The 20,824-nt window shown below is 32.1% G+C and overlaps 2 protein-coding genes across 2 annotated transcripts; one reads left to right on the top strand and one right to left on the bottom strand.

The window, feature by feature from the left end:
• Positions 1 to 2,973: 2,973 nt before the first annotated feature.
• LOC143047919 (lambda-crystallin-like) lies at positions 2,974 to 10,955 on the bottom strand. Its single transcript, XM_076221264.1, has 6 exons — positions 10,895 to 10,955; positions 10,035 to 10,269; positions 9,515 to 9,676; positions 8,249 to 8,443; positions 6,844 to 6,955; positions 2,974 to 3,286 (listed from the first exon to the last, which is right to left on the bottom strand). The coding sequence occupies exons 1-6, from the start codon at positions 10,921 to 10,923 to the stop codon at positions 3,057 to 3,059; spliced, it is 963 nt and encodes a 320-aa protein (XP_076077379.1). The 5' UTR covers positions 10,924 to 10,955; the 3' UTR covers positions 2,974 to 3,056.
• A 1,000-nt stretch (positions 10,956 to 11,955) lies between these two features.
• LOC143047918 (lambda-crystallin-like) lies at positions 11,956 to 19,679 on the top strand. Its single transcript, XM_076221263.1, has 6 exons — positions 11,956 to 12,109; positions 16,202 to 16,436; positions 16,854 to 17,015; positions 17,677 to 17,871; positions 18,333 to 18,438; positions 19,420 to 19,679. The coding sequence occupies exons 1-6, from the start codon at positions 12,084 to 12,086 to the stop codon at positions 19,650 to 19,652; spliced, it is 957 nt and encodes a 318-aa protein (XP_076077378.1). The 5' UTR covers positions 11,956 to 12,083; the 3' UTR covers positions 19,653 to 19,679.
• Positions 19,680 to 20,824: the final 1,145 nt, after the last annotated feature.

Below are 20,824 nucleotides of genomic sequence, written 5' to 3'. Positions count from 1 at the left end.
ACTTGAAGCTGAGTCATTTTCGTGAATGCGACGCAAATTGGTTTTAAGTCACTCATGGAAATACCAAATAATGATATTAAAGTAATCGAATAGCCAACAAAGACTACTTTAATATATAATCATATTGTGTATGATTTTGAGCACCTAATACCTGATTGATTGTAATAGTTAATTCATTTAATCCATTAACGCGTTGATTTGAATTGTTTGTAATCCTTTATCATCAGACGTAATGGATAACTATCTTTAATAACTATTTATTTTCAGAAAACATTTCAACATTATTTGTCTGAGTTTGTATTATATTCTCTCGACAAAAAAACAAAAAGAATTCAATGAACAACCTTTGTTTGAAGATTTATGTGTCAATGATAACTGTTATGTGTTTGTTGAAAACATATAAAACCCATTAATGACTAATTTCATGTTTTTTTTCTAGAATTCTAAATTGGAATATACAATGCAGATTGGAAACACCACATCATATCAAGGTAACAATTGAACTTGAAGACCTGTTGGTGACCCTCTGCTGTTGTTTTTTATTTGGGCGGGTTGTTGTCTCTTTGACACATTCCCCATTTCCATTCTCAATTTTATTTTTATTTGATAACTTCGAATATAAGTCTCCAAAGTCATCGACCTTGTCAATGGGAATCTTACTTCATGACTGAATTTGTTTTATCTGAGTTTTTTATCTTGAGAATTCTGCGTTTGTAGCTTTGTAGTTTGTAGTGACTAGCGGTAAGGGCTTTGCTCATTGGCAGCACGGTGACCTATAGTTGTTGATTTCTGTGGCCTTTGTTCTCTATTGGAGAGTGGTCTCATTGGTAATCATACCACATTTTTTTTTTATATCTTTCTTAATTTTTGTTTTATTTGTTCATAGCTTTATAATTTACAGACGATTAAGAGCTTGGCACATTGTATTACAATTTTCTATTGTCGGAGATGGTATCTTGTAAGTTTGCATCACAACACTTGATTGATGACACTACTGGTGGACTGCAAGTCCCGGGTTGGTCCACATGCCCGATTGCCAGTTATGATATACGTACTATGTACATTTGTACTACTTTTATATTAATAATTGAGAATTTATATTCCACAACTAGATATTATTATCTAACTCCAAATTTATAAAAGAGAAGATGTGGTATGATTGCCAATGAGACAACTCTCCACACAAGCGACCAAATGACACAGAAATTAACATTGGGGTTTTTTGGTCGATTGTTATATGTTGTTATTTTCGTTCGATTGGTCTTCGAACTAGGACATTTGGGGATTTCCGGGTTCTTTTTTGTGTAATGAACCTTTTGCTATTTCCAGATATTTGATAATCGTATTTTTCCGTTCACCTGTCTTTTTGCCTTTCACATTTTACAGTTATGATAACAATACATCATATTTAAAACAGATTTGTTTTTCGTCGTAGCTGTTTATCTTTCATGCCGATATTTTGAATTGTACGAGTGTTGCCTGTCGTCCAAATGGTAAATGTAGAAAAATGCAGAAAATGTTGAATATGGAAATCTTAAATAAAGGCAACAGTAGTATGACGCTGTTCGAAACTCACTGATAAAAAATTCAAACTTTATAAGTTTTGTTAAATTATGTAATGTCGGTTCTTTAGCCCTATAGTCAATGAGAAGAACGAATGAAAATTGATTGAAACCGTAATATTTACTTCTAACAGATACCATAGATAAAAGGCTACATAAATAAAGGTGACAGTAGTATGCAGCTGTTCGAAATTTATATATCGATTGAGAAAATAACGAATCCGGGTAACAAACTGAAAGTGAGGGAAACACATCAAATATAAGAGAACTACGACACAACAGAAACACCACACTGAAATGTAACACACACAGAAAGTCAAACGAACTATAATATATACACTTCACTGTATATTTTGTCGTATTTTGATATAGATAAAAAAATAAACGTACATTGTCCAAAAAATGTCAAATGTATATGTGACTGGAAGAATAGCAAGGTATTCTGAACGTATCGAGTATTGAATTTAACGCTTCGGCGTTGATTTTTTTATTCCAAATTGTTGTCATTGAATTTGGAAAGAAACTACATTGCCTTTACACAAGAATGCGAAAAGAATCAAAACATTATCTTCGATGTTAAATTTAATCTAAAAATAAATAAGCAATAGTCGGCTGATTACATTTCTTGGATAATCAGTATTGGATAACTGGTGCTATTTGTTAAAAGATGGCGATTAGCCTGTAATTGTTTTAATAGCGTTTTTTATCAGTTAATGTCCGATTTGTTTGCGTTGGCTTAACCAGATTCAAAGCCCTAAATATACCATTTAGTGTCGTATAAAATATAAAATTTTTATATCCCGAGTTCTGTATAAGGCTATGATGTAGTTATGCAAATACGACGGCAACGAGCTAAATCAAATTTATCCTATGAGGTTCTGAATACTGCTATTTGATGAAGAAGAGAGACGAAAGATACTAAATGGACATTCAAACTCATAAGTTAAAATTAACTGACAACCTCATGCCAAAAAAGAGGGGGGAAAAGACAGTTCACAATATATAACATAAAAAATTACAGACTGAGCAACACGAACCCAAACGTAAACCATTGTGGTCTCAAGTACACCAGAAGAGGTAGCAGGTTTATAAAAATTATCATAAAATAATTTGTTATTCGTACAAAATAACAACTTGAACACAACATATACTCATATGCGACGCGAGAAAGAAAAAATAAGGCTTTTCTTTTCTACCTCAGTATTAGTTTACCTTAGCTGTATTTGGCAAAACTTCTGGATTTGTTTTGACCCCAATGCTCTTCACTTCGTACTTGATTTGGCCTTTTGACATTTTTTTTATTCGAACGTCACTGATGCGTCTTTTGTAGACGAAATGTGCGTCTAGCGGAAATATAAAACAATCCTGGTTTCTAAAAAAATTCTATGGTGAGTTCATAAATAACAACAAATAAGGGATTAAATACTGCGCACTAGTACATGCACAATGCATTTATTACTATTATTATTATTATTATCATTCATTTCATTTTATTCAATTATCTTTGTCTTCTCCGGAATCAAAAGAAGCTTTAAGCTTTGCAAGTGCTGACAGTCTTGCATCCCGCCATTTTCTTCTCTCGTCCAGTTTATCCAAAGGTAAATATTTCACCATTTCACTTTGCATTTTATCGACTGTTGGGCCTTCAAATGGTTCTGGGCCTCCAAAAGACTGGCAAACTCTCAAAATATCTGCCCCGTATTTCCGACCCCAATCAAGCATACCTAAAATGACAAACTCTTTATAAAATCAAGTTTGAATGTTCTTTCTTTTCATAAAAGATGGGAAAAAATGTGCATCAATTGCCTTTTACAAACTAAAATTAAAGTTTTAACATAACATATATTATAAGACTTTATTTTTCTATCCAACAAAGAGCAACTGATCGTTTAAAACCACACACTTATCATACGGTTTGTTCGTTATATAAAACGTTTTTATGATTAAATAAAAAAGGATGATGTGTTCGTTTGCAAAAAGAAATCAATAGGTGGTCACGTCTTCTGTGCTGACATGTATCACCAGCCCAGTAGTCAGCACTTCTGTGCTGACATAAATTGTCATTGATATGTTTATATTAATAAATTAACTGTTAACAACACTTTTAAAATTTTGAAAAACTAATGCTTTTCTACCTCAGGCATAGATTACCTTAGCTGTATTTGGCAAAACTTTAAGAATTTGTCCTCAATGCTCTTCAACTTCGTACTGTATTTGGCCTTTTTAACTTTTTTGGATTCGAGAGTCACTGATAATTCTTTTGTAGACGAAACGTGCGTCTGGCGTTAATGAAAATTTAATCTTTGTATCTATGATGAGTTAATTCACAGTGTTAAATTGTATGAAATGAAGTGTGTATTTAAAACAAGTCAGGAATATGACAGTTGTTGTCCATTCGTTTGGTGTATTTGCGCTTCCTTTTTTAGCTCACCTGGCCGAAAGGCCAAGTGAGCTTTTCTCATCACATGGCGTCCGGCGTCCGTCGTCGTACTGCGTTAACTTTAACAAAAATCTTCTACTCTGAAACTACTGGGCCAAATTTAACCAAACTTGGCCATAATCATCATTGGGGTATCCAGTTTAAAAAGTGTGTCCGGTGACCCGCCCAACAAACCAAGATGGCCGACATTGCTAAAAATAGAACATAGCGGTAAAATGCAGTTTTTGGCTTATAACTCAAAAACCAAAGCATTTAGAGCAAATCCGACGCGGTAAAATTGTTCATCAGGTCAAGATCTATCTGCCCTGAAAATTTCAGATGAATCGGACATTCTGTTGTTGGGTTGCTGCCCCTGAAATGGTAATTTTAAGGAAATTTTGCTGTTTTGGGTTATTATCTTGAATATTATTATAGATAGAGATAAAAAGTAAAAACACAAAAATACTGAACTCCGAGGAAAATTCAAAAAGGAAAATCAAAAATCAAAAGGCAAAATCAAAAGTCCAAACACATCAAACGAATGGATAACAACTGTCATATTCCTGACTTGGTACAGGCATTTTCTAATGTAGAAAATGGTGGATTGAACCTGGTTTTATAGCTAGCTAAACCTCTCACTTGTATGACAGTCGCATCAAATTCCATTACATTGTCAACGATGCATGAACAAAACAAACATACTCAAAGAGTAAAAATGTCAAAAATAGGGGTACAACAGTCAATATTGTGTTATCATCTTAATATCACTACATAAACAACAAATGTAACAAAGTAGCACAAAAAGGCATACATCAAATTTAACATTCTCATTTTGCTTTTCTTATACGGCTGAATTTATCTATGTAAATAAACTGTAAACAGCAATAATGTTCAGCAAAGTAAGATCTACAAATATGTCAACATGACCAAAATGGTCAGTTGACCACTTTGGGAGTTATTGCCCTTTATAGTCAATTTTTAACCATTTTTCGTAAATCTTAGTAATCTTTTAGAAAAATCTTCTCCTCTGAAACTACTGGGCCAAATTTAACCAAACTTAGCCATAATCATCATTTGAGTATCTAGGGTGCTATAAACAGTTTCGTACTAAAAACTAGGGGTATTTCCCCAGTGAGAATTACATACTGATGGAATTCCCTGCTATTTATATACCACTAAATGAAAAAGTTGATTGTTTTTTATGTTCAATGTGAAAAACATATATTGAAATTCAATTAAAATGCCACTTTTGTCAAGATTTAAAAAAAAAAAAATGTTTTTGTGACTTCCTACTATATGGGAGGCAACTCCATAAACAGCTGATTTTCACCTGTTGCAAAAAGCACTTTGATTTGTCAGGTAAGATAGCTCCTTTCGGAGCAGGCGAACGTAGGCTGAAACTACATTTTCTTAAATCAGCCGGATAAGCTCTTCGAAATGCATATTATAAGAAATCTCAAATATATGCACAGGTTACTGATCCGTGTGTCCATAGGTGGTCTGTTTTTAAGGTTTTTTAGGGGGAAAATGCCTAATTTCCAGCTGATAACTTGTACCAATTTGCATGTTTAAACAAGAGATGTTGGATTTTTTTTTATTTATTCAGAAAGTTCATAGAATTATCTTTCCATTGATGTATAGATATCTATATAACTATGAATATCTGACTTCTGCATGATGGGTCCACTATTACATGCCCTGTTACAGAATGACGTCACGTAAAAAACTGTTGATTGCACCCCTAGTTTAAAAAAATGTGTCCGGTAACTCGGCCAACAAACCAAGATGGCCGCCATGGCTAAAAATAGAACATAGGGGTAAAATGCAGTTTTTGGCTTATAACTCAAAAACCAAAGCATTAAGAGCAAATCTGACAGGAAAGAAAATTGTTGATCAGGTCACGATCTATCTGCTATTTTCAGATGAATCGGATAATCGGTTGTTAGGTTGCTGTCCCTGAATTGGTAATTTTGAGGAAATTTTGCTGATTTTTTGTTATTATCTTCAATATTATTATAGATAGAGATAAACTGTAAACAGCAATAATGTACAGCAAAGTAAGAACTAAAAATAAGTCAGTATGACCAAAATAGTCAATTGACCCCCTAAGGAGTTATTGCCCTTCATAGTCAATTTTTAACAATTTTCTTAAAATTTGAAGATTTTCAATAACATTTTCCACAGAAAGTACTGTTATAGATAGAGATAATTGTAAGCAGCAAGAATTTTTAGTAAAGTAAGATCTACAAACACATCACCATCACCAAAACACAATTTTGTCATGAATCCATATGTGTCCATTGTTTAATATTCACATAGACCAAGGTGAGCGACACAGACTCTTTAGAGCCTCTAGTTTTACATTTGGTTCTAGGTACTTTCCGTTTTGAATTTTCCTCGGAGTTTGGTATATTTGTTATTTTACTCTTTGTCCCCAATTTATGTGTATTCCATATAACCAGAGTTGGAGTATAATCAAAAAGCATAGTGGTAACAATTTGCTGACAAACTTTCACGATTCATTCCTTTAAAATTAAGAATAAGGAATTCAATGTCGATCTTTTTTTAATGTAACAATGGTCAATTGAACATGTTTGTGTTTTTATGTTTGTGCCATCATTGACCAAAACAAAGCAAAGATCACCTGGTCATTACTTAAAAGCGATACTACAATGTCGCTTAATGGAAACCACACGTATTCAATATTTTGGTATTTAAAAGGCAGCTATAAACGACATAAAAACAGTATAGAAAACAGAAAAGTTTTAGCGACAAATATTTTAAATTTGGCTTACAACCTTTTTTAAAAATATTTGATAAATATGAACAATATATATTAATCGTATCTAAAAACAAAATTACCATTTGGGCCAGCATTTAAGTAAGCAGTCTCGAATGGTCCAATAAAGGCATACCTGCGGCCTAGTCCATCAGACATCACCTTATCCAAATCCTGGACACTTACAACATCTTCCTAAAAGGATAAAACAATTAGAATGAAAATGAATGAAAATGTGTGTTTAGTGCTAAAAAATTTGTTCAATCACCAGCAGCTTTATGTACAGGAAGTGGAAGATACATCTAAGTCGGATAAGAGTTCAGGTACTAAGATATTTTTGTGGAAAAAAAATTCTCTATCTATTGAAAACACGAGGTATTAAAATATTATGAACCCACAAATATCAATCTCCTAAACAAAAATAGAAAAACGCTAGATTCAAAACTACCACAATGTGAACTGGCTGTGTCAAGGTCTGATAGATACCTATGTTATCTTAAGAATGTTAAGTCTTGCTTTTTAGTAACTTGATGAACAGACTGGTAGAGCAACTAGAAAATAAAAACAGCATTAACAAATACATACGCCTTGTACTATATCTTATTATATATTGCAAAGTCGTTATTTCCGAAAAATCAATTCGAATGAAAACAAATGAAATAATAGCACAAAACATATGTTTCTCATTTTGTTTAAGAGTTTCATTTAGGTTACTGTAGAGAGGCAGAAATGATGCAGACTATACAATTTTATTTAACCAATCGGGTTATGTATTTCAAGTTTTTATTTGCCTTTGACATAGAAATATTCAGAAATATGGAACTGTGTCTCATATGTACATAGCTTCAAATGCATATCGTTAAAATACTAGAATTTTATAGCATAACAATGTGAATTTACATTTCAATGGGAAAAAACAAACTAACATCTTCAAGCAAAACAAAAAATAAACTGATAGATTCAAGGATTAAAATTGTGAACGCCAGACACGCGTTCATAAAAAGCTAATCAGTGTTGCTCTAATAAAAAAGGTTTAAAGGCCAAATAATTAGGAAGATGAGGAGTAGGGAGGACCCAAAATTCTTACGGGTTTTGTCAAATACAGCCAAGGTAATCTAACTCTGAGGTAGAAAATCCCAAGTATTTTGAAAAATTCAAATTATATAATTAATACTTGATAATTATGACCATGTATATTTATATGTGTAACCTTAATGTGAGATTGCATAAAAATTGTTTGTCTGTATGTTCACGATCTTGTTTTGGTTTATTTTTGTTTTTTGTCTGCTTGTTATTTCAGAAAATTTATTTATCTAGTATTTCCTTTCAATGTACAAGTCCTTTTCCTTTTCCTTTGGTCTTTATTCATATTTGTTGTCTCATCTCCTTATATTTCATTGAAAAATATCTTGCCTGTGTTCATAATCACATAAATAGGAGAAAGCATTACAACACAAATGAAATATATACAATTTATATGGAACTTACTCTTATCAGACTAAAGCATTCCCGTAATAAAGCATACTGAATCCGATTGAGGACATATCCCAATATTTCCTTTTTAACAGTGACAGGACTTTGTCCAATCTTTTTCATTAAGGCTGTTGTTTGTGGCAACAAATCTGGATCTGCCCATGGAGAAGGTCCAAGTTCTACCAATGGAGCATAAAATGGAGGATTTGTCTACAAAATATTTAAATATCTGTATGTTTTAAACATTATTACAATAGTATGATACATTAGATAGCTATTGAATTAAAAAGAACAACAATGTGTCCCATGTACACGGATGCCCCACTCGCACTATCATTTTCAATGTTCAATAGTACCGTGAAAGTGGGGTCAAAACTCTAATTTGGCATTCAAATTAGAAAGATCATATCATAGGAAACATGTGTATTAAGTTTCAAATTGATTGGACTTCAACTTCATCAAAAACTACCTTGACAAAAAACTGTAACCTGAAGCGGGACAGAAGGACAAACATACGGACGATCGGACGGTCAACGCACGGACGAACGAACGGACGCACAGATCAGAAAACATAATGCTCCTCGCCTATGGTAGGTGGGGCATAAAAATCGTTTCATTGTAGTACAACCTTTAAGATCAATTGGACCTTATCTATAGTATATCAACAGAGAACAGAAATTTAAATTGATATTTCAAAATCTTTTCATAAACAAATTGCCAATAACATAACACCAGACTTACGACAATCACCATATAAAGGAGGTAATAAAAATGTATTCTTTCAGTGCAACTCATACCCTTGTTTCCTTGGTAGGTGAAGTGAATTAGTAATGGTATAAAAAATACCAGAATATATGTTCAGAAAAGTATTGAGTATATTAAAGATTTTACAAATGAAACAACGAAGTATTCCGAGATTTTTTTTAAAGCATGCTCAGAGTTCTTTTACTTTGCCATTCAACCGTACAACTATATAATCATACTAGTGCCACATACTGGACCAGAACCTGCTTAGAAGTTTGGTTTTTAATGCTCGTCGTTTTCTTAATTGATTTTGCGTCTTAACTGACATGATTCGCGTGCCACTAATAATTCTAATGAAATAAAAATAGAGAGTCTGGTTTACTAAAATATTTAGAAAAAAAACCACCTTAAAATTTTATACTTCGAAGCCCTTTTCTGTAGCTCAGCATGATTTTTGTACTTTTCTGGGACACATTCATTAGTTTCCAAACGTTTTAAATTGGAACTTGGGGAACATTATGATTAAGATAAACTTACAGGATGAGCAACGATAAACCTGTTTCTGTTTTTCAAGTGGCTACACAGATCTGAAGGTACAATGGTACTGGCTGATGATGTTAGTATTGCCGTAGGGTCCATAATAGCATCGATCTTTTGGTGAACTCTTCTCTTCAACTCTAAAATTTCTGGTACATTTTCCTAAAATAGTAAAAATGGATCATATTCATGATTTAAATAAATACTTTAATAATGGTGAAACGAAAATGGTTTGTTTTTTTTGTAAAAATCAAACTATGTAGCTCATTTCACTGTTATTAGGTATCAAATCTAAAAACGAGCTACTCTTAGTACCCCGAACTGTTTCGTCATTTCGAAAATAGAGTGGGTTGGCTATATATTCCACAACAAATCAATGTTCGTGAAATATATGTGAAGATAAGCGATGATAATTTTTGTATTGAAAATTTAACATAGAACAATGAGAAGAAAAAAAACTATATATACCTGTTACATGTATACATTTGGCTTTTTCTATATAATACATGTATCTATTTACCTGTATATATATTGCTCCTTCTATACAATATTTCAAATCATTTGTTCCTTCTATAGCCTGAAACTGTTGCTCTTTAGTCAAGTGTCCTCGCATTAAACCAATTTCTTCCAAATGTTCTAGTTGTGAGCAAATGTTGGAGAGTGCGTCGGTTATCTGTTTTGGTTCAATATCGTATATTCTAACTTTGTATCCCGCTGCAGCAAACAACATGGCCCAACTCCGACCAATCAGACCACTTCAAAATAAAGTTCATGAATCATATATCAGTTGTGTTACCTAGTCCGGAAAAAAAATATGATTAAAGATAGATGATATAATTGTTCATAAAGAATCACAATTATGTTGTCTTTAAAAATAATATAGCTGATGGTGTGTGATTCAAATAACCTATAATATTTCGCATAAAGTGTACAAAGTCTTGGATCATGATAAGGTGTGAATGTTTCGAAATATTCTGCAAAAGATAAAAACGTATCCCCTAAAATACTTACTGCATTGTTATTTTCAGATACAGAACACATCACAATCTCTAAACACTTTTAATATTTAGGGTTTATTGTATATATTCAATGATTTAGCGTTTGAATATTAAAATAAGGAGTTATGGTGTGATTGACATTGCGACAACTATCCACCAAAGTTTAAATAAAGTGGATCTTAGCAGGTATAGGCAGCCGTACGGTATTGAATAATATTATGAGAAAACCCATACCGCACATGAAAAATGAATATGAAACAATTCAACTGATAAAAATACATGTAACGGCCTTATTTATTACAAAACAGTTTACGAAAAAACGAAGTTAAAATTCTTTCTTTCCTCTAATCATTTAATATAAAAAATAATGATCTAGTCTTACCTTCCCACAATTGCAACTCTTTCCATCATTTATCTACAAAAAAAATGTGTATTCCATATGTCCTAGTCAATATTTATTGTCAAAATAATAAAGAAAATAGTATTTTACAATTAAGGAATGTGAATTCAATGGATTTTAAATGCTTAATATTGAGAAATTGTAAGCAAAAAAAGAAAGAATAAGTTGAATCTTATCACCAATACACTTCTAGGAATCTGTATAGAAAATATGTTAGATATACTAGGACCGAATTTCCCTCTCCTAGCGACTGGGGAAATTTCACAGTCCCTTTGCTGGTAGTTTTTGCATATACCCCTCCATAACATGATGAAAATCTCAGTTTATAAATTTTACGTGACATATGAGGTTACAGCTATACCCTAAGCAAAATTGAACTTGAATGTTATTTTTTGTAAGAAAAATTACATTTTGAATTATTAGCCTTGAACATAGTACCCGATGTAGTAGATTCAGGTGATATTTTGAAACCTTCTTCTTAATAAAACGATTCTACCGTAAATATTTCTTTTCCTTTTGTAATTATATAGAGTAATAAGCACTAGTATTACTAATTAATTTGTGATGCTTGAATTGATAACATATTCTTTACACCAGAGGAAGATTTCATTTCAAACCGAAATAGTTAACAGTGTAATCGTACGTATACAAATCTACGCCGAAAATCATATCGAGAAAGTAGTCTAAGTACGCCTTCCGGTGTGTGGGATTTTCTCGCTGTGTTGAAGACCGATTGGTGGCCTTGAGCTATTTTCTGCTCTTTGACCGGGTTGTTGTGTCTCTTTGACACATTCCCCATTTCCATTCTCAAATTTATTTATTTATTTATGAGTTATAATCTCACGACAGTTATGCAATTCGTCGTGAAGAATCAACAAGATGTCCAACTAGAAATAATGATATACTGTATGTACTAGTTTAAGTAAAAATAAATGTTATAACAACAAACAATTAATGAAATGAATTACGGCACTTACTTTAATTTATACAGTCTTAAAATTTCTATATAAAGTCTGCTTGAAAATCACATGTAATATAGTATGTGATCTGTTTAAGAGTGTGTCGTTATCTTTATACAGTGTGAATAATGTTCAGATTTGCATAAATTGTGTGACTTTCCTGACATCCTACCTATTAACGTTGTTTTCGATAAGCAGGCATATTGTTTAGAATGGACAAGGTGGCTATAATAGGATGGTAAGTTTTTTTATTACTTATTCATATGATACATACATATTTTATAGATCAAAGAAATATACTTATACCTAATAATGATCTTGAATGATATTTTCTTAGCTTTTTTTAGTTTTATTTTGTTTGTTTGTGTATATGTTACAGTCATTTTCTAAATTTAGGCATTTTGTAAAATGCCTGAAAATTTTAGGCATTTTCTAAAATGCCTGCAAAATTCAGTCATTATACAAAATGACTAATTTTTCTAGGCATTTTACAAAATGCCTGGAAAAATTGATAGGCATTCTACTAAATGCCTGAAATGGTTTTATAGAATGAAATTATATACAATTAAAAGCTTTCAACACCGGAGCAGCTTTAATTATGATAATTACTGAATTAAAAATAAGAGTATTAACAAACTTTACTGAATTATTCCAAAAAACTCTAAAAAAAAAAATTTTTCATTTCTCAAAATGTTTGGACTACAGAACTGTCACACAATATTTGTCCTGATTTGTTTGTAAATACATTGTTTGGCATTAAATCTGGTTTAAGCACTTTAACCAAAGTTTGCGAAACCTGAATCATGATATATTTTACCGTTTCATTACAATGTACCTTTACTGACAAATACTTAACTTTCGACTTCATTGTGGTTCGCAATAAGCACACATGGCACACATGAATATCTTCTTTAGCAGTAGATACTTATTCTGTCAAAGCACTGTTATTTGTCTGTTAAATGCAGTTTTACTGAGGAAATTTTACAATTTTGTTGATTATCTTTCATAATATCTAAAGCCTATAGAGATGAACTAAACAGCAATAACGTTCAAAAAATTACATCGTACAATCTAAAAATAAGACAATATGACAAAAACTGTCAATTGCTCCTTATGGAGTTATTGCCCTTTATATTCAATTTAAAAAAATTGTGATCTTAAACCAAAATTTTCTCCAATCCATATATTGAACCATATAAATTTAAACGTAGACACAATTTGCAGAAGGCTGTACTGATTGAAACACGTATCAGATGACACTACCAACCATACATTTACATCACAACAAAACACAGCCGTGTATGGCGAAACCCATATTGTAGAGGGGAGTTTGTTTCGATGTGTATGTACCAATCTAAAATTCTCATTATTTCTGAAAAGGAACATTAAATATATTGCCATATTTTATTCAAATGCAAAACTTTTTTTCACATTAAGAATTCTACATGCATGACATGTACAGCAATCAGTCAATAAAAAAATCTTTTTTGTCTACACATTTTTCACCCTACTGTTTTGAATCTAGAATTTCAAAAAATTCTATTGTTAATTTTGTTCTATTGACAATATAGTCATAAATTCACTTCTGGTATCAGAATTACGAATTGAGTATGTACTTTACTTAGTTTCACTAAAAATAATATATCCTATGACAAACAAACCTTCCAAGTACTGAACCATTAGTCATTTTCTTTGCAAGACATTGTGCTTTGTCCACTATGGTCAATGTCCTTCTTCTACAAATTGCCTAAAACTGAACAGGCAATTTGTTAAATTTTGCTTCTAAATTTCAGGCATTTTACAAAATGACTAGGTATTTTTAGTCATTTTGTATAATGCCTGTCAAGTTTAGGCATTTTATAAATTGCCTGAAAATTTAGTCACTTTACAAAATGCCTAAATTTAGAAAATGCCTGTAACATATATATATATATATGACAATAAACCGCTGCACAGTACTTATAGCATCGTTTTTTAATTGATTATGGTGTTTTGACGCCACTTTTAAGCGCCACTTTTGGGCTATTTCGTGGCAGCCAGTTTTTATTGATGGAGAGAGCCGGAGCTCCCGGAGAAAACCACCGACCTTCGATAGGGAAACTGACAACCCTAGTCAAATAAGATTGGAGTCGAGTGTACCCGCATTAGGGGTTCGAACTCTCAACGTCACTGTTGACTGGCATGGTTTTTACAGCTCTTTTCATAATGCTAATTTGTTTTGGGAAATGTGAAATAGTGTAAGATATTTTGCCTTACACTCTTTTTTTGACATAAGCTAAGTGTCAAATTGACCAAATCAGCAAAGATTTCAAGATTATATAATAAAAAGGGCTAGCCTATCAGATTGTCTTATTGTTTTGTGTCATTATGGTGAAAACCATTTTAAGACGATAACAGACATTTGCATACACTGTGAGATTTTGCACACACACACCCATCTATAAAGATTGTGTTGGTAATCCGGCATATTGTTAAGGATTGTTTTATAGTCTCTCATAATTCTTAATAGAATGGTACTTGTAATTTATATTTGTGTATTGTCTGTTTTATAGTGTGTATATACTCTGTATGTACTGTATATTTATGTATTGCAAGTAGTGAGACTTTAATAAAATATTGAATCTGAATCTGAATCTGGAAACAAGGGCTGTGATAGGGTGGTGATTAAAGGCAACAGTAGTACGCCGCTGTTCAATTTCATAACTCGAGAGAAAACAAACCCGTGCCACAAACCAAAACCAAAGAAAACACATTAACTACAAGAAGAAAACAAAGATTCGAAACAACAAAACACCGAGGCGCAACAAAAAACAAACGACAATGCAACATACATCACTGTGATACATAGAAACGAACTATTAGATAACAACTGCCATATTCCTGACTTGGTACAGGACATTTTTTAAGACGCATTCGTAATTTTCGTACTTAAAAAAGTATTTGAACATGTATGTGTGCTTACTTTCATAATCATATGACTCTTTGTCTGTTATCCATTAAAAAAAAAAGTAAAATGAATTTATAGACTCTTGATTTAAATTGAAAAAAAAATCACTCTTAGATGTACTTTTGAAATATAATCCAAATTTAGCCGCTGTAACGAAACACATGATTTCTCAAAACTTGACTCTTTTAAGAGCTTAACCTTAGTACATATGGTGAATATCCCTGATAAATGTATTGGTTAGTCTGGTATGCTTTTTAATTTTAGTTTCTTGTGTATAATTCGGAGTTTAGTATGACGTCCATTATCACTGAACTAGTATGTATATTTGTTTAGGGGTCAGCTGAAGGACACTTCCGGGTGCTGGAGTTTCTCGCTACATTGAAGACCCATTGGTGGCCTTCGGCTGTTGTCTGTTCTATGCTCGGGTTGTTGTTGCTTTGACATATTCCCCATTTCCATTCTCAATGTTATTGGCTATTATCGAAGATGGCCGCTATATTTTAACATAGTTTACATACTACTTTATGGATTTATCTACTTATTTTTTCTCAGTTAAAATAATGATCAAGATATCTATTATTCTCAATTTGCATGTGAGCATGTGATTTATACAAGCAACTGGAAACTCAAATGCCAAATGGGAAGTAAAAAAGACATTTAGTGTGTTGTTTCTTATCAGAAAGATATGTATATATAATATTATATGCTTATAAGTACCAAAATATATGCACATGTACTTTTTATTATGTTTGTGTACATAATTATAAGAGTAATTGGTAGTGTTCCTTTAAATATACAACATTTTCAAATTTTTTTTAAGGGCCCTTGTCATTTCTTACTATTATCATAGAATACTCAGTGAACACTTATAAGAAATCATCAGTGTATGGCATGGTATTTTGACCTACATAAGTCTGTACAAGTTAACGTGGTAAAGTTCTATCAAGTACAGATATTCCATTGTACACAATCAGCCGATTCATTTACTATTGATCAATCAATGTAGGATACAAACATTGTTTTTTCTATATGGAATGCTTTGAAAAACATTATGATTTTTTTCTCGAACCGATTGTTTGAGTTAAATGAGCGAACAACTTCCATTATGTCACTTTTTTAACTAATGTTTTAACAAATATCGTATCAATACTAAACTGTGTCCAATTTGTTTCATTGATCTTATTTTCAATATACCTCTAATATTAGTCATTGGGCGTTATAAAAAAACTAAATTGATTTCCTTTCAAATATTATCTGTAACCCGCTTCCGGGTACAGGAATTTCTCGCTGTGTCGAAGACCCATTCCTAGCTATTCGTAATTTATCTTCAGTATCCGTGCCAATTGATAAACTAGCAACACAGTAAATTTGTATTTTTTTAAGTGGAATGATAGGTCGGAGCTGGGCTATGATATTTGCTGGGAGTGGTTATAAAGTGTCTATTTATGACACGGTCCCAAAACAACTAGAGGAAGGTTTAGCTGCAATAAGATCAGAGCTTGAAAGCCTAAAATCTGCAGGCCAGCTTAGAGGAACTTTGTCAATTGAGGAACAAACAGCCTTGATCGAAGGAACAACAAACCTAACAGCATGTGTAAACAATGCCTTTTATATTCAGGTATGAACCGATTAGAATAAAAATTTTGCTTTTTTTAATAAAGGTGTATACTATTGTCAATTTCTAATTTTCAGAAGTTTATTTACTACTACAAATGATCTGTAAAAACATCAAAGTCGCTATTTCTTAGAGAAATACAAAACAGACGAAATTCAAACGAACCGAAGAGCCATTTTTTAGACTAGAGAAAAAACATTCTCACCTGTATCTGAAATGGCGCATATGTAATGCTGTCTACTGAAAGTCAAACTTGTCCTCAGTTGAGTTTTAATTGATAATTCGAGTGCAAAAATATTACATTGTTTTGTAATATAAATCTATGAAATCACATTATTGTCAAGTGAAATATGTTTAATTATAATACTATATCAATGATTTCAGAAATATGAGAATTTTGAGTGATGCCTTTAATTATAGGAATGTGTATTCGAGGACGTAGAGATAAAGCGACAAGTGCACAGTAAGATAGATGCTTTGATGAGCGACGCTGCCATTCTTGCGAGTTCCACTAGCTGTATTCTACCTGTTCGGATTGCTGACCAACTTAAACATAGAAATAGATTTATTGTTGCTCACCCGGTCAGTCTTGCCATTACATCTTTAAAATTTGCAAACTGCTTTCAGCAAAACTGGAAAAAAATAATTTAAAAAAATAGACTGTGAAATAAATTTATGTTTTTGGTTAGGTTCGTTTTTCATCGTTTTTACTTATATAATATTCATTTTTGCTTTAAAGTAGAACCAACCACATGTTCGGCAGTTTCAGGCTTAATTTAAGTTAAGAACCATCTCTGTTTCTCGGCATTAAAAAGGTAATTGATGGTAAATATTGTACTGCTTTTAATTGACTATACCTTCGTATTTACTGCCCCCTGACCAAAACAACAGTTTGGAAGGATTCATTGGTTTAATATTAAAAATACACACAGCATCTGTGCCAGGATTGCATGAATGTTTTGTTATATGGACATTTCAAACTGTAACGGAAAAAGTAATAGAAAAAAATAAGTTGAAATCAGTTTTCTCCCCAATATTTCAATCATGTGCACAAAATTAATCTAGCTTTTATAAGTAAACAACTTTGTTCAGCTTTTAATTGCCCATTTTATAAATTTCAAAAAAAACAGTACATTGTCAATATAACAATAAACAAAAACACAATTTCACTCAGATTCATTCTGTTCTGCAGCGTTTTAAGACTTGAAAGTTGTAAAATAAAATGTATCCAATTCTTTTCTAGACGAATCCCCCCTATTATGTGCCTCTGGTAGAACTTCTCCCCTCACAATGGGCTGATGCCGATGTCTTAACAAAAACTAAGGACTTGATGGACAAAATAGGGCAAACTTCAATCACAGTCAAAAAGCAAAAGGATGGATTAGTTTTGAACAGATTACAAAATGCAATCTTCAAAGAATGCTTTGATTTGTTTAGGGTATGTATTTAGTAAATGTCCGTGTGTGAATTTGATTGAAACTAAATGGAGAGACAGACATTTTTCATTTTTACTGTAAATGAAGCCCACTATTGAAATCGTTGGTTCGTGAAGACTATAATGCCTATCATTGATACAAATCTGTTAGGAACATTCATATCTTTTTTGTATTAAAGTTTGGACCAGCCCTGAATCACAGGAAGGTGGTTAGAAGTACGCATTATTTAAAATGAAAGGACAAGAACATTCTCATTGCCACTCAACTTTACAGTTGTTTTTTTTTTTTATTTAAGCCTGTTATATACAACTGAAAATACTAATAGGTACTAGATAGTACAAAAACATTGGTAAAATAATTGTTTTGGTCCCATAAGTTCTGCTCGGGGAATCACTTCTGAAATCTTGAATGATAAATTCTGCAAAGAACAATCTAATTTTTTTTTTTAACTTTGTATGATCAGAAAGGAGTTATGACAGCCACAGACATAGACCTAGTAATGACGGAAGGATTGGGAAGACGATATGCCTTTCTTGGAGTGTTAGAAACTGCTTACCTAAATGCTGATGGTATGTTTTTAAATAAAAATATATCAAGATGAAATAAGAATTGCGACAAATGATATTTCAAGTTGTAGTTTTATGAGTCGTGATCGATGGTACATTAGATTCCCTGAAGTGAATAAGTTAATTCCAGATATCCTTTTTCCTAAATGTTTTATTTCTAAAATATTCAAGCCATTTACATCAGATTCAATAATTATTGAATATTACATGCAAAACTTTTTAGGGGTGCCAATATGTCCAGCAGCACATATAAGATTCACATCCTGGAGTTAAACCAGATACGAATATTTCATATAAAAAAAAAGAATAAGTGGTATAGTAATGGAACAACTCTCCACAAGAGATCAAATGACACAGAAATTAACAGCTATTGGTCACCGTATGCCTTCAACAATGAGCAAAGCCAATACCACATAGTTATAGCTATAAAGGCCCTGAAATCACCAATGTTAAACAATTCAAATGATGTTTAAGATGGTTCACTGAGTTTTTATACGAGATTACAAAGTTGCAGGTCTAAAAAAAATATCACCCTAAAGTTACTTTTATCTTAATCAACCAAGTATTGATGTAATCTTCGATGTGCTGCTGCTAATACTAATTTTACTCTCTTTCATTTTAACCCATCCAAGGATCAAACTAATGAGGTTTCTTGTTTGAGGCTTTCACATTACTATTAATCTGGAAATAGCATATATGCATGTTCCTGTATTAATGAAGTTTTACCTACATGAATAAATAACTCATAACTGTGTATTCTTACACCATAGATATGCAAAAGCAATTTTATCTTCAATAAACAAACAGCATTAAATAGATACCTATATATATTGTTTATCTATCATATAACTGCTCCTGTTAACCCTATTCTTTTTAACCAATAAGTGTTTGACAATGGAAGCAACATTTGTGCTCTGTTTTGAATTGTTCAAGAGGTAATCATGATTTTTGTAATCTTCCTGTTTACATGTATGTATATTTCAGGCTTTGATGTTTATAGTCAGAGGTATGCTAAGCCAATTCTTGAAGTCCAAAAGACGTTTGAGCCACCACAGCCTTTTAACGATGTTCCAGTGCTCAGTAAAATACAAGAGGAAATGGTGAAGAAAACACCACTTGATAAACTTCCTGAACGATACCAATGGAGAGATGCTAGATTATCTGCCCTAAATACACTCATTAAAGACATGAATAAAGCTGATGCTAGTAAACAGTGAATAAATATCAATAAAATATAGATTTGATTTTTGTTCATATTTGTAAAAACAAAGCAACGCTTTTTATTATTTAGAGAAGTCTGCTGATAGAGGACAGCATTGCTGGTAATCCTCTTAAACTTGATTGAGTTTTAGTTACTAATTATAGCAACATTAACATCATTTTCTGTAAAAATTCAAAAGAAAAGAAACATTTCTATTTAAATGATAGGATCCCCGATTGGTGATAAATTAATCTCCTCCAGTTTTCTACCTGGGGTCTTAAAATATTTAAAAAAAATATTAACCAAAGATGTGAACCTAATTTTATGTATATAATTGGAGTATTACAGCCAACTGATAAGCAAGGTAAGAGAATCTCAAAATTATTATTTCAATAGTTTAAAAAGAATAATATTGAACATTGGCCAGAGTTGACTACTGCCTTAGACTTGTCTTGTTCCACTCGAAAGCATTTTGCTGAAATGTTGCACTGCTTTATTATTGTATGATATATGTATCATAACATGATTAGTGCACACACAGAAATGTCTTGCCTGCCTTACTGACCCAGATAGAATTTACATTGAAACTGATAGTCTTAATGAGGTCAAGGTAAGATCCTGCCTGCCAGAATTGTACACCACACATTTCCATACACCAAACAAGTTAATCTTTTGCTTTAGTGCGAAACAGACCTAACAGTGAAAAGTTAACACTTACTTTTGAACAATAAAAATGAGGTTAAGGTCAAATTAAGCCTGCTAGACTTATATTTACCCCACATAATTATTCTTTACACTGAATATAGTTGACATATGGCTTACTATCCTTATAAACAGAACTTAAAGAAAAGTTGACAGTGCCCACAAAACCATACAAGAAATTTCAAGGTCAGATTAGAAACTTGCTAGTCAGACATGTTCACCTTACAATCATTCTATACACTAAATATAGTTGACCTTATGCTTATAATATCTTGACCTGTAAATTAAACCATGATCACTGATCCATGATATGAGGTAGTGGTCAGGTGTATCCTACCTGTTGTACATGTTAATACTGCAAGGAACCCATATACCAAATATAGTTATCCTATTACTCATTATAAGTGAGCATTTCACTTTAAGAAAAACAAGAACGTTTCCCTATATATAGCTAGTACACGAATGCCCCATCCACACTATCATTTT

This window comes from Mytilus galloprovincialis, chromosome 10 (assembly GCF_965363235.1).
Source record: "Mytilus galloprovincialis chromosome 10, xbMytGall1.hap1.1, whole genome shotgun sequence".
Lineage (NCBI taxonomy): Eukaryota > Metazoa > Mollusca > Bivalvia > Mytilida > Mytilidae > Mytilus > Mytilus galloprovincialis.
The sequence above is the reverse complement of the archived record's forward strand: the minus strand, read 5'-3'. Positions and strand labels throughout refer to the sequence as shown.